The following is a 14,792-nucleotide window of genomic DNA, read 5'->3' on the forward strand; positions in this document are numbered from 1 at the left end:
CCACCTGACTCCAACCTGGATATCTTAAAGCCCAACGTAAACAAATTCCTTATGAACCGCCCCCTTAAGTAAGACACTCAATCAAATCTCTAATACTAATAATTACTACAATACTATCTCATTGATTACTGTACACGCAATAACCCTTATCCCTGAGTGGCTTCTGGGCCTTAATAAGTGGTGACCCCCCATATGAAAAAAAGATTCATTGAAAATAAATTGCTTTTTTCATCCGGGTATGGAGATGAGTGTTTATAAAGTTCCAAATAATACGGCAGAATAACTTATCAGGAGTTGAAGACTAAAACAATTGCGTGAAGTGTCTGAATCATTTTAATAACGTAAATAACGACATTTCTCATGAAATATTTTATTTTAAATACGTTATTTTTCTGATGCTTTATAAGATTTTCCATTTTGAAAACGATTGTGTTTGTCGGTTTATCATTTCCTCTTTATGATTTTCTTACTCCCGGCGTCTCGTAATGCTTTGGTAGCAAGTCTGCAAATACAAAATATAAATAAAAATGTGATAATAAAAAAAACGATTTTATGAAAGTTATTTATATAGAAATATACTTCCCCCAATTTCTACCGTAGAATCGTTAAGAAAATTCAAAATCCTTTCTGCAATTTAACAATAAACATACCTAGACTCGTTGCACAAATTCGTCAATAATTCTCTTGGAACTGCTCTGATTTCAGTGTTCATGATTTCTAAGGATTGCTTTATTATGCGTTTGTTTTAGGATGACACCACAAATAAAAAAAATCTAGGCGTTAAGGTGCACCGAGTGGAAATCCCATTCAAAATCAGTGCGATAAAACTAAGTTGAATTTGTTTTTGCTTAAAGGCATTTCAACACTTAGGGATCATTTTATGCCAATAAAAGGTTTAATTGTTTTGTTGTCAATTTCTTGAAAAGTTTATTTTCAAAAGTAAAATGCAACGTTTTTATATTTCAAATGCTTTAGGGCAGTATCTTCAGACAACCTTATCTAGTAGCACTAAAAGAGACTGCTGAACGTTCATGATTGAAACTTGGTGGCCAAGTCAAGCATACAGTGAAGTTTATTTGCACTTAGTATGACTAAATTGCAGGAATAATTGTACAGTTTTTAAAGGATTCAATATATGACATTTCTGTGTTTCTTCGTTGTTGTGAAATAAGAATCGGTCATGTTACGCATGTAACAAAAAGATGTCATCCGAATTCTTGTAAATTATAATTTACAGGCTGTATTGTATTCTTTTATGACAAGCTCTATTTCCTATTTTGGTTGTATTGAACTATTTTATTTGGTTGAGATTGCTATATAAATATTAATATTTATATTTGCTTAACGTTTACAGAAGATTTTGGTTGGTAAATTTTATTTTTAGTCCTTGATTTTATATAATATATATATATATATATATATATATATATATATATATATATATATATATATTGTGTGTGCCGGACGTCTGCAGGATTGTAATTATACATGCAGTGTCACAGAGCTTAGGAGCCGCTGAAAATTGTATACTGAACCCTCATTCTTCATCTTCGAATGAGAGAATGCACTATATATATATATATATATATATATATATATATATATATATATATATATATATATATAAGCTTAGTGGTTCTATTTAAATTCTGAAAAAAACAACATATAGACATATATATTCGAATTAAGAATTTATTGTTTGACAAAAGGAATATATAGAAAGGGTTATGCTGATTTCCTTAATCCATAGATTTTCAATAAAGGCTCATATCATCAGAGGAAATGAAATGCGGTTAGCAAAATGTTCAGCTGTGATTTTATTTCCTCTGATAATATTAGCCTTTATTGAAAATCTATGGATTAAGGAAATCAGCATAACCCTTTCTATATATTCCTTTTGTCAAACAATAAATTCTTAATTCGAATATATGTGTCTATATGTTTTTTTTTCAGAATTTAAATAGAACCACTAAACTTATATATTGCTCTATGCTTAAATATTGAGCTCCTCCTTTTTGGCTAGGATCGCCCTGAAAGTATTACTTCAATATCTATCAGGATATTTCATCCGATTTCTAATCAGTGTCTTATCTCGATTATATATATATATATATATATATATATATATATATATGTATGTATGTATGTATGTATGTATGTGTGTGTGTGTGTGTGTGTGTGTGTGTGTGTGTGTGTGTGTGTGTGTGTGTGTGTGTGTGTGTGTGTGTGTGAATCTTTGTCTTATCTAAATATATACAACTGCCCGGACATAGAAGATTGAAGATATCTCCTATGATACACAAACTTATCAAAAACTAAATGAGGAATTGATAAAAACGCTAATGGTATTTTGTATGTGTGTTTCTCCAAATTTAATGTTTAATTATTTTCGTTTAAAATTGAATCGTTAATTTGCAGTTACTCATCGTTTCTAATATATTAACACTGACCTGTTTTTACTGGCATTTGAAATAGGAAATTAATCCACCGGATAAAATGCCGAGAAGGGACATAGCGATCCCGAGTCCAATCATCGAACCTAAACAAGGAAAGAAAATGTAGTGTATTATACAAAGATTAGAAAATGCAAAGAAATTTTTAAAATGAATTGGAAGCATTTTAACTGACAAATACAAAACCATTAATGGCATAATTCTTTTTATATAAATTGATAGATATGAAACTTTGGAATATTATTAACATCCAATAATTTTATAGACAGAAACGATTTAAAAACATTAATTATAGTTTTACTGCCATCAAATAAAAACAAACAAAACCATATTTTTGCGAGCAAAGAAAATATAGGGATTTTAATCAAAACTCCCACCCATGCTTAAAGTAATCATATTTTATTTATTGTATCGGGGGAAACTGGTAATATTCATTAGATACTTATAAAAATTATTTGAAGGAAGTTCATTTAGAGATGTGTATAATCCTAATGAATTATTGTATAAATGAAATGAATTTCTCATTATAATCTGTCACGTGACACGAGAAGGTAATGTTCTTCTGTGGCGAAAGGTTGGTTACAGAAAAAAACCGGAATCTGTAGCATCAGAAGTTCCTAGGCTTATTGTCCAGCAGAGTGAAACCACGTGAATTATTCAGCTATAGCTTAGCTTCTTTTAACATTAGTTCCAGTTTCCCTGGTTTTCTCCTAGCCACTGGATTCAAGCAGTTTCAATTCAGAAATGTATTTTTAATTGCGCAACCCTTGCTTCATAATTACGTGCAAACTCACGCTTAAAAGGCTATTCATTGTCACTAAAGATTAACCGACAGCCATGATGATAGCCTAGCTCAGTGGTTCTCAACCTAGGGATTGCGACTCTAAATAGGGTCGTTATGGAGGCCGAATGTGAATATTATGTAAAACACTGTGAAAAACATATTGATAGACTGCAACTACAAGATTTTTGGGCAAAAATTCCCCAGAATTCCCAATCATATCAGAAATAGCCAAAAGGAATTCTTTGCCGCTTCTAGCAATTTATGTGAAACAGAATTTTCATAACTTCACATCCTTAAAAACAAGTATTGAGATAAATTAAATGTAGAAAAAAGCCCAGGATTAGTAACCATAATCCCAGCCTTTGCATTAAGGTTAGTTCGTCAGCATAATTTACATAACGGTGGAAATGTTTGTCATTAAATAATTTGGAATTGATTTGCAATTTGTGTAGAGGCTTTGGATTTTTTATGAATAAACTGAAAATTAATCATAAATTTATAGAATGTATTGTTACTTTATGAATAAATCTAATATATAAACGGCTATATGTCTGCCTGTCGTCATATTTTCAAAATAGATCTCGAAAACTAAAAGTCGCATAGCTGCGCTAAGAGCCTAAAATGATTGGATGTTTTACGGACCGTTCTTTTATGGGTCTTTAGCCAATTAAAATACTTTTTGAGAGGTCAAAAAGGGATTAAAATTGAAAAAATCATTGTAAATTTTGTACATTCATCTTAGTTTAAATTTTGTATCTTTAATCAGTTCATATGCGTGCTACGTTAGTACCGTAGTAACATTACCAGCTTTGAATGCTAGTTTTGGTTTCGATTCTAGTTGATGGCACCCAAATACTTTTTGTTACTTTTGGAATCATGGCTCTATAATAATACTAGTCTACCCGTTGATCCTCAAAGGTTAAGATAAAAAATGTTCAAAATAAATTTTGAGATGATATTGTCTTTTATTGTCTTGAGAAAACATTTTTTAAGTGATGAGTGAAAAAAAAAAACAGGAAGCCTCCAGAGCACTACTGTAACCAATAATTATAATTCAAGAGGCCCTACTAAAAGGTCTACTAAAACCAAGTTTCTACCTCCCACCTTTTTGAAGAGAAAATATTTTTTAAGTAAGGCCTGAAAAAAAGTTGTCAAAATCCACAGGAGCGCTACTAAAAGCAGTATATAGTTTTATATTGTATATTCATATCTAAATCAGTTCTTTTTTTTTTTAACTCCACGGGGTTAAATTACATTTATTTATAAAGAAAACACATTAAAAAGAGTTAAAACAAAAAATATTATTGCCCTTGTGTATGTTTTGAGTAGCACCAATAACTTTTAATATCGGACTTAAGACAGGGCAGCCATGAACTACGTAAGCAGACAAATTTTTTGAAACCGGAAGTCAGAAACCGGTTGGACGGTTTTTAACTTTTGAAATCACGATTCTATACTAATATATACAAAATCTGAACAAATTAAAATAATATATTTAAGAATTTTTTTTTTTACATGGGGATCACCACTTATCAAGGCCCGAAGGCCACTCAGGGATAGGGTTATTGCGTGTACAGTAATCAATGAGATAGTATTGTAGTAATCATTAGTATTAGGGGTTTTGATAGAGTGTCTTACTTAAGGGGGCGGTTTGTCAGGAGTTTGTTTATGTTGGACTTGAAGACGTCCAAGTTGTAGTCAGGTGGGAAACAGGCAAGTGGCAGAGAGTTCAACTGGCGTGCAATTCTAAGAAAAAAGCTTTGTTCATGGAATCTACGTTTGGATTTAAGCACAGATAAAGAGTGGGGAAAATTATTGACAGTAGTTTCAGCCAGACGGGTGTTTCTCGTGAAAGATTGGTGAGGTGGGGAAGACGAGCACCTGCCATGGAAATAAAAGATAAAACAAAGACAGGCTTGCAACGTCTTTCCTGTGGGAGAGAGGTTGCAGGGAAAAGAAAAGGGCATCCCCCACTAAGCTACGAAGTCTATTTTGTACTCTGTCAAGGCAGGATAGGCTGTTTTTAGCAGCTCCTGCCCAGATGTGGGAGCAGTACTCCATCCTCGGACGTACTTGGCTTTTATATAGATAGAGAATTGCATCAGTAGTGAGATATCTTCTGGAGCGGTAGAAGGATCCCACCATTTTTCCAGCATCCCTGGCAATAGATTTGATGTATGTGTTCCATTTCAGATCAGGAGTAAAGGTCAAACCCAGAAGCTTGTAAAAACATGGGACCTCCCCGAGACGAGAGCCATCCATTTCAATTGATGCCAGATGAGGATCAGAGCGTTGATGATGTAAAGATAGAAGCTTGGTTTTGGACGAATTAAAAGTGACCAGCCACCTCTTCCCCCATTGTACCACGTGCTCAAGATCAGAGGAGAGAGAATCAGAGAGAACGTTTTCATTTACGGCCTTTGATGTGTTGCCATAGATGGTCGTGTCATCAATATAGATGTCAGCGAATGATTTAAGTATGTGTTTTGGGAGATCATTGATGTAGATCAGGAAGAGAGTTGGGCCCAGGATTGACCCCTGAGTGACTCCAGCATTAATACTGTGGGCCTCTGATTTCTGCCCACCAACCACTACTCTTATGAACCTATCAGAGAGAAATGATTTAATGATTGAGAAAATATTTCCAGTAATACCGTAGCTGTAAATCTTGTGAAGTAGGCCCTTATGCCATACCTTATCGAAGGCCTATGATATGTCAAGAGCAATTGCCCTGGAAAGGAAACCTTTGTCAAGAGATTCATTTTTACGTCCGGGTAAATCTTTCTACTGTTATAGTTTCTTCCCTCTAACAGCTAGACTTTGGATCGCGTTCTTGCTATCTGCTTCCCTTACTGTACTGATATGCAGAAGTTTAAATCTAACAGGAACCATTTTTATGTTCCATTTTCACCCTAAACAAGGCACAGTGCCACTTTGATGTAGGGGCTACTATCAGGGACATAAGTTGCAGAGATACTATGTAGGGAGTCGAGCAGCAAGATGTCTGTTCACATTGCACTTGCATTTCTATATGTTAGTATAGTTGGGAAAATAGGAACTCGGAAGGGAGTTTAAGAGTCTAGCAGTTCTGGGGAAACAAACTATTAGAGTAGAAGGCCTTCTTACATCTAGGGATCTCTACCGTGAAGGGGTGGGATTTTGTTTGTTAATCTGTGGCCAAACCATTTTAGTTTGCGCCTCCTGATTGTGGTAAGATCTTCATAAGGACCAATGGCATAGTCTCAAATAGTAGCCTCTTACGTCCAGGAGGCGATATGCCTCGTTAGGGTGAACTTGAGTACAAAATCTATGGCTTGACATCCTTAATCTGAAAGCTTATTTTATTTACCTCCTCCCTAGGAAGTTACACTAGGTGAGGTGTGGATTTAATGTGCAATATACTGGATTCGAACGTGGCGTACCAAGGTTTGCAATCGATATCGTTAACCATGTAGACATCATCACCACATAATCTAGAAGGTTCTTTTCAGTGCAGATCACAAAAAGACCATTTATTAACCAATTGACTTTTTTTTCGAATAGAGTAATATCTTTCTGGAACATTTGAAATGAAAAATAACATAAAGCATTTTAAACTAAAGATTAACTTTGTTCAAAAATGATAATAAAAAGAATGGAAAGTTTGGAGAATTATCAAAAAGAATATTTAAAATAATTTTATGTTTACAATTGTAGAAAATGCTGTAATTTATAATAGTAGAAAAAGGTGATATCAAAATTAACCTAAAAGACAAACAATAAAATAATAATGTTTAAATATTTAATGAATACCCGAATAGTAGATTTCTAGTAGAATTGTGCCCCCCTAAAAACAGACAGGGATAGACATAGTAATCTCCCTTTGGCGAAATGAAAAAGAAATGCATCAGTACTCACCACCAGTGTAAGAGGTTACCGGTGAAGCGTTTTTGTATTTGACGATGTCAAGATTGAAAGGTTTCGGCTTCAAAATTGTAACCTGAAAAGAGAAATTTAATCCAAGAAATTAAGATAAAAATTCCTGTTTTATCAACGACGGTTCACTAGATAGCATCGTAACCTATTGATTATTATTATTAGAAAAATAAAACAATTAGATTTAGGAAAATGTCTATTTACAACTTGGGATGTTTAATCAGGTACTTAAGCAGAAATTAAATAAACAAAGTAGATTTGGGAATTTTCGGAGTAGATTTGGAATTTAGTGCGAAGTAAAGAATTTTAAGCTTATGTGAGAGATCCCTTGAACACGTGGTTGATGTTGTGATGGCGTAATAGTTAGTTAACAGAGATCAAACTAATGAGTTGGTGAGAAACGTGTTAGCGAACAGACCTAAGATTACTCTGTTAGAAACGGACGGGATAAAGAGTGAATATGTAGAAAGAGATTCAGCGTGACAAGGAATCCATAAGACGAATAAAACCGATGTAAAATATAACTCGTTGTTATGGCGTTCTTTTCGAGGTTTGTATAAATAATAAGGTATGTGATTCCTTTGGCCTGAGATAAGCAAACATTATTATCATTTAGTTGAAAATAGCTGTCTGTAAAAGTTTATTTGTCGCATTTCTTAACTACGAGTATTTGTGAAGACGCGGTCGCACACGCAACGAACATTTTATATAAATGCGGAACTATGAAAATTTCACACACATACGACAATAGAAGAACATTTTATACGACTAGATAATGCATGAATCCAAACATGTAAAAATATAGGACACACGTATATATGTTATACACCCACCGGCTACATCGCACGTTTATTAATGTAGATAAATATTAACATGTTGTAATTTTGATGAACATTAGTTAATCATTTAAATAATGATCGTTAAGATAAGAAATGAAAGAAACCAATTCGACAGTGCATGTGTGTGGGGGGAAAACTTACAATTTAGAAATGGATTGCATCTTGTGAAATATGTTCGAAAATTTTATTCGTGACTTAGAGATGTATGGAATGCAGGGAGTCTAACATTTGCTACTGGCGTTGTATTTGAGATTCTTCTTTTTTCTCCTGTGGGTGTTCACACATGCTATTATCAAAGATTTATCGTTGTCAACAAGCTATGGTGTTCCCTGAAGTCTAAATGACAACAAGACTCCCCATATTTTTAGTACTCTTCAACTATTTCGATAACATTTGCAAATGAATTTGCGTTATAACAGCCGTTTAACATTGACTTCTCGTTGGGAACATTATTATTATTATTATTATTATTATTATTATTATTATTATTATTGTTGTTGTTGTTGTTGTTGTTGTTTAGTTTGATAACTTGAATAATAATTAAGAAATGAAGCCATTTTGAAAAGAAAATTGTTAAATCATTTATATTATAGTTCTCTGGCTGAAATTTTGTATGGACCTTTGTTATGATAAGGTGCAGGGAAGTAAGTATTATGGTATCTATTCGATGTATAGATAGAGATTAATGAGGATTAATAGGATTAATATTTTTTTTTTACACAGTGATCACCAGTTATCAAGGCCCGGAAGCCACTCAGGGATAGGGGTTATTGCAAGTACATTACGTTAGTGTGGAGATTTGATGAAGTGTTTAATTAAGGGGGCGGTTCATTAGGAATTTGTTAACATTGGACTTGAAGACATCCAAGTTGTAGTCCGGAGGGAAGCAGGCAGATGGAACAGAGTTCCACAGGCGTGCAGTTCTAAGAAAGAAGCTTTGTTCATGGATTAATAAGGATTATTATTTAATTAAAAAATGAGCATAACTTTAAACATATTAAACCATCAATTTGATATAAAGCATTCATTCTAAGGCAACGGGCTATAACTTTTGCTAGTATTTAATGGACTAAAAAGGTTTAGTATTAAAAATATTTTAATATTATAATTATTTCAACCGTTTGAACGGAAGTTTTTTTATCGGTAAAACACTATTCTTCCTTTATTCTTGATTATTGAATAAAACGAAGTTACTCGTTTTTCTTTTTTTTTTTTTTTTTTACATTTTCACCCCAAACAAGGCACATTGCCACTTTGGTGTAGGGGGCTACTATCAGGGGCAGCAACTACTGGGGCACTATGTTGGGGTTTGGGCAGCAAGATGTCGGTTTCCTTCCTGTGCAACCATTTTAAAAAATATTGTTTATTGTTCTCTCCAATAATATTATTTGAAGACAACTTATTTGTATGCAGCCTAAACAGAAAATAGCTTTCTCCGACAATAATTTCATTTTTAACTGACGAAGGTGATTGGGTCGCCGAAACATTTCAACCAACAATAAAATAAAACATACTGACGTTTGTTTCTGCATGTCCAATGAATTCCAAGATTGAGCCTAAGCAATGAAACACTAGCAGATTTCTGTATTTTAGTTGATTTTTTAAATTTCTAGCAGGTCGATTACACTGATAGATGCATGTTCACCTTCACCTTCACGTCCTGTAGCGGTTGCCGTTTGGGGCGCTACAGATAGCCTGTCAACCAGTCCTCAACAATCTTTCCCTGTCCTCTGCACGTTTATCCGTCTCGCTCAACTTCAATCCTGTCAATTCTGTGATGTTGTTTTCCCATCTCTTCTTATGTCTTCCTCTCTTTCTATCTCCTCTGACAGTTCCCTGGAGGGAGCACTGTCCCCGTAAGCCACTCTCCTCTTGCAAAGTGGCCGAACCATTTTAGTTTGCGCCTCCTGATTGTGGTAATATTTTCATAAGGACCAATGGCTTGTCTTATTCTGTTTCTGACTTCCTCATTAGTTATGTGGTCTTTGTAAGAGATGGCAAGCAGTCTTCTGAAGCATCTCATTTCTGAGGTCTGAATCCTCTTCTTTAATTCTGCTGTAAGGGTTTCACAAGTATATAGGAAAACTGAGTGGACAAGGGAATGCATGAGTCTTATGTTTGAGCTGATCTTTATTGCCTTGTCCTTCCAAATGATGTTCAACTTAGATGTAAGTATCGATTGTTAAAACTGATTGAAAGTTTCGGATTTGCACGTACATATGTATGTCCAAAGCCTGTCGCGTTGAATGAATATTTGAATATATTTTGTACTTAATTAAGTTTTTACCAATGCTATCAAATTATGAGCGATCGTCAGAAGGACTAAAGAATTATTTAATCTGCAGGTTTTTGTATACTGGAAATACATAAAGAAGCTACGAGATCGTGATTTAAACTGTATTCAACCCGACAATCACTCAAGGCCTGGAACCATTAATATGTAAACAGGTAACCTATTCAAGTATTATATTAGGTTGTCGCAAAAACAATATCGTTTTCTCATATATGTGACTTTTATATATGATTTCTGAATTAGTTCATTGGTATATATAGCCATGTTATATATCATCTTGAAACACGTTTTTCACTCTATCGAATCGTGTTATCGTTACCGTCCCCAATATCTGCATTCATTTTTTTTTTGCAGGCTTTTCGACAGCATTGACAAAATTCAATTCCGCACTATTTTTTTGTTCCAGTTCAAACTAGGCCGAAAAGCTGCCACGACAGTTCGTGATATCAATGATACGTTTGGCACGGGAACCACTAACGAACGTGTTACACAACCGTGGTTCAAGAAATTTCACAATGATGACGAAAGCCTCGAAGATGAAGACAGTCGCGGCCGGCCGACTGCGGTTGACAACAAACATTTGAAAGCCTTAATTGAAGCCGATCCTCGCAAAACCACACGAGAAATTGCTATTGAACACGAGGTCGACCACTCAACAGTCGTTCGCCATTTAAAGCAAATAGGGAAGTCAAAAAAGTTAGATAAATGGGTGCCGCATGAATTGAACAATAAAAGAAATCGCCTTTTTCAGGTGTCTTCTACCCTCCTTCTGCGTAACAAAAACGCATCGAGACACAGGAATAGGTATGTTTGATCTGGCAGAACGGTAGTTCATTAATATTGTGGGGTCTGTGTTCGTGCCTGGTCCGCAAAGTATGGAAATAAAAAATTTAAAAATAAAAAAAACGTTTACAAGTGTTTTTGATATAGATGTACATAAGAATACTTTGATAAGTATGCTTTAACTTAAATAGGGATGGTATAATAAAATTGTGGGGTCTGCGTTCGTGCCTGGCCTCCATAGAATAGGAATAGACACAAACTTTAATAAAGACTTTTCATATCTATCTGCGTAAGTATACTTTGATAATTATGTTTCGGTTTGAAGAAATATGGTATAATAAAATTATGGAGTGTTCGTTCGCGCTTGACCTCCATAAAATGGTAATATGTCACAAAGTTTAACAAGGTTTTTTAATATAGATCTACAGAATATTGTGATAAGTGTTTCAGTGTGAACAGGTATGGTATAATAAATTATGGGGTTTATCTATTTTATTTTTGCTTTCATCATATTTTGCTTTGGTTTTGATACCCTCAAATTCGGAGCTATCTCTTTACAACCCTTCCTTTTCATAACTTATCATACTTTAATAAATCAGAGTCCATTTTCTGTAGGCTGTTTTTGAACCCAGTCAACGACCGGTACTTTTGCTAGTATATATATATATATATATATATATATATATATATATATATATATATATATATATATATATATAATACTTGAATAAGTTTCATATTTAAATATATATAGTACTTTTTTTATATTCAGATAAACATTTTACATGGTCACTATACAGATATGATAATGTTTATCTGAAAATAACTAAGTGTATCTTGCTTTTTTATTAAATACTATTAATAACCTCGTTAAATTTATTGGTTTTCAATCTTTAAATATATTTAATCTAGAATTATATATATAGATAGATGCATGTATTACTAGCTATCGGCTCGTATATCGACAGCTAGAGAGTAAGAAGATAGATGAATAAATTGATAAAACTGATATATGTGTAAAAAGTGGGGGGGGGGTAGATGCACACAAAAAAATAAACAAGAACGTTAATTCCAAATAATTATATTTATTAAGAGGTTGGAAAATATATGTAAAAAATGAATTTTTCATACCTGAGCTCCGTTAAAAACTTCAATCTGAAATGTATTTGTATTGAGTTTGTCTAATATTGTCTTCACCGCCGTATCCAGTGAGACTTCCTTCATGGGTTTTGCCACGTCACCAACAATCGGAGCCACGTCGACCAGTTCAAATGTGATGAAGATCATTTTGTAACCCATGTTGATCTAAAACATACAAAATATAACGTAATTAAATCCTTCTTAGATAAAAGAAAAATCCAGGTTGTCCCCGACGGTCGTACATCTAAATATAAAACCTGGAGTACCTGGGGGTCTATCCTTGGACCTTTATTATTCCTAATATTCATAAATGACCTCTCTGGTAAAATTGTCTCTGAGATGGGCATATTTGCTGATGACACCACACTCTATAACAGGCACGAGAAGAAAACAAAAGAACACATATCTAACGAAATGACAGAAACACTAGAGGATGACCTCCAGTCTGTAGCGGAATGGGGACAAAAATGGATGGTAACATTCAATGCTGCCAAGACTAGGCTTGTTTCCTTCAATAATTGCAAGAAACCTTCACTACCACCAATATTAAAATAATATGGTCAAAAACATATTACCTGAAAGTACTTCTTTTAAACTCATCGACCTAACGTTCACATGGAACATGAGTTGGAACAGATACATTGAAAGCATTGCCAAGGCTGCTTCGAAGAAGGTGGGCTCTCGCCATCGTGCTAAAAAGCTACTCACACCTGAAAGTATCCTGTACCTCTATAAGACCACCATTCGCCCATGTATGGAGTACTGTTCTCACATTTGGGCTGATATATCTGTTACTAGTTTCTCACCCCTGGACAGGGTTCAAAAGCGGGTTGCCAACCTGAACTGTCATTTAGGCTTCAGCCTCTGTCCCATCGACGAAATGTTGCATCCCTATTCCTGTTCTGCCAGTATTTTAATGGTGAATGCGCTGATGGTGAATGCACTTGTGTCCCCTCGACGTAAATACCGCCGACAAACCTGTCAAGTAGTTAAATCCCACCCTTCACTGTAGAGATCCCTAGGTGTAAGAAAGCCTTCTACTCCAATAGTTTCTTCCCCAGAACTGCTAGACTTTGGAACTCCTTTCCGGGATTCTGCTCTCCCAACTGTATAGACATGCAGAAGTTCAAGTGTAATGTGAAAAGATATCTTGCTGCTCATCTCCCTTCATAATATTCCTGCGACTTATAAGTACCCCCCTACTTCAAAGTGGCACTGTGCCATGATTGGGGTGAAAATAAAAAAAGACGACCAATATTTTTGTTCTATGCTGGCTGAATTATAATCCGGTAAAAAACATCTTTTATCGTCAATTTCTCTTTATAAGAAACGAATATTTGTAACGTGCTTACCATTTTAGGAACAAACAAATATAAATCGGACTTGGGTGTTTTTTCTGTTTTAACAAAAAGGTATTTATTACCAATACTTTCCAAACAGTGCCTGCTTCTTATTTTTTCTAACTGTTCATTTCGTCTGCCATGAGATTAACAAAACGCCGCCTCGACACCAGATTTAAAACTCTCGCCAACATCACAGGGCCACACGTCTATCTCGCCCGACGTACACTTTCTTCTCCGATCTCATGCTGGTATTAGCCAACCATTTCTCGCCTTCGACTTTTTACATCCATCTTCTCCGGTACGGACTTTACTTCTCTCCTCGACTATGTACTGCATTTTTCTCTTTTGATTCTGACGCAAGCCCGCGCACACTTGCTAATTTGCATAATGTTCACACGGCGGCTGCTGCTGCTGCTGCTAGTTTCACACGCACTCATCCACGCTCTGTTACACATTCCTGTTTTCAATAGCAAAAGTTCTTTATATATCTGTCGGTCTTTTCTCGCCCTTGTCTGACACTGTCACTTCTCTTCGTCATCGTTATTTTATTTAGTGTTTGCTATACAAATAAAGCATCTTCTCATGGAGAAAAGACATAAGGAGACGTCCGAATTTCTTAAAGGTTTTATTTTGGAAAGAATTTACTCACACCGAGAGACATGAGAGAGACTAAGTTTCTCTTAGCTAATTATTTAGTTAACTCCTTAACTTAACTGAAATGTGTGATAATGCGGACAGAGATATCGGGGTTACATTTCGCACCTAGCGATTATCAAAGTTTTCTACATTATTATTGGCGGTGTGTCTCGTACTTGATTCCACAGACGAACTAATGTGAAAACATTGTTTTCTCGCAGCTCGAAAAACGTGACGTCATATCTCTATTTTGTTTAATTGATCTGACCTTTCGTTTTGTTTCAACCTCAACATCTCAGCCACCATTGATTCAACCGTGGGAATGATTCTGTTCTACAGATTTGGATTATCATGAAATGCACTCAATGTGACCCTTGTAAACCCTCATACTAGCTGACCTAATCGTCATTGGTACAAGTTGTAACTGATGGTAAAGGTCGTAAAACTGCGACCGATGGTTACAAGAAAGTTCTAGTGGTTATGGAATGCATTTGACCGTACCGTTACTCTTTAGTTGAAAGCCAGTTTAATTTAAAAAGAGTTTCAGACGGGTATCTATTCTGTATAAGTCCTGGAGATGAAGGATTTTTAGCGCGTAGTTGTTCT

The 14,792-nt window shown here is 34.8% G+C and overlaps 1 protein-coding gene across 1 annotated transcript in view; it reads right to left on the bottom strand.

Annotated features, from left to right (window-relative positions):
* Positions 1-354: 354 nt before the first annotated feature.
* The window catches only part of LOC145241636 (uncharacterized), a 65,674-nt gene continuing 51,236 nt past the window's right edge, over positions 355-14,792 (bottom strand). Inside the window, exons 13-16 of the mRNA XM_080104720.1 lie at positions 12,199-12,372; positions 7,135-7,216; positions 2,451-2,539; positions 355-502 (exon numbers count right to left, since the gene is read on the bottom strand). Coding sequence (XP_079960846.1) covers positions 2,457-2,539; positions 7,135-7,216; positions 12,199-12,372 — 339 coding nt within the window. The 3' untranslated portion in view covers positions 355-502; positions 2,451-2,456. The remainder of the gene's footprint in view (positions 503-2,450; positions 2,540-7,134; positions 7,217-12,198; positions 12,373-14,792) is intronic.

The sequence above is a fragment of the Euprymna scolopes genome, chromosome 2 (genome assembly GCF_053919585.1).
Source record: "Euprymna scolopes isolate OS-2025 chromosome 2, ASM5391958v1, whole genome shotgun sequence".
Lineage (NCBI taxonomy): Eukaryota > Metazoa > Mollusca > Cephalopoda > Sepiida > Sepiolidae > Euprymna > Euprymna scolopes.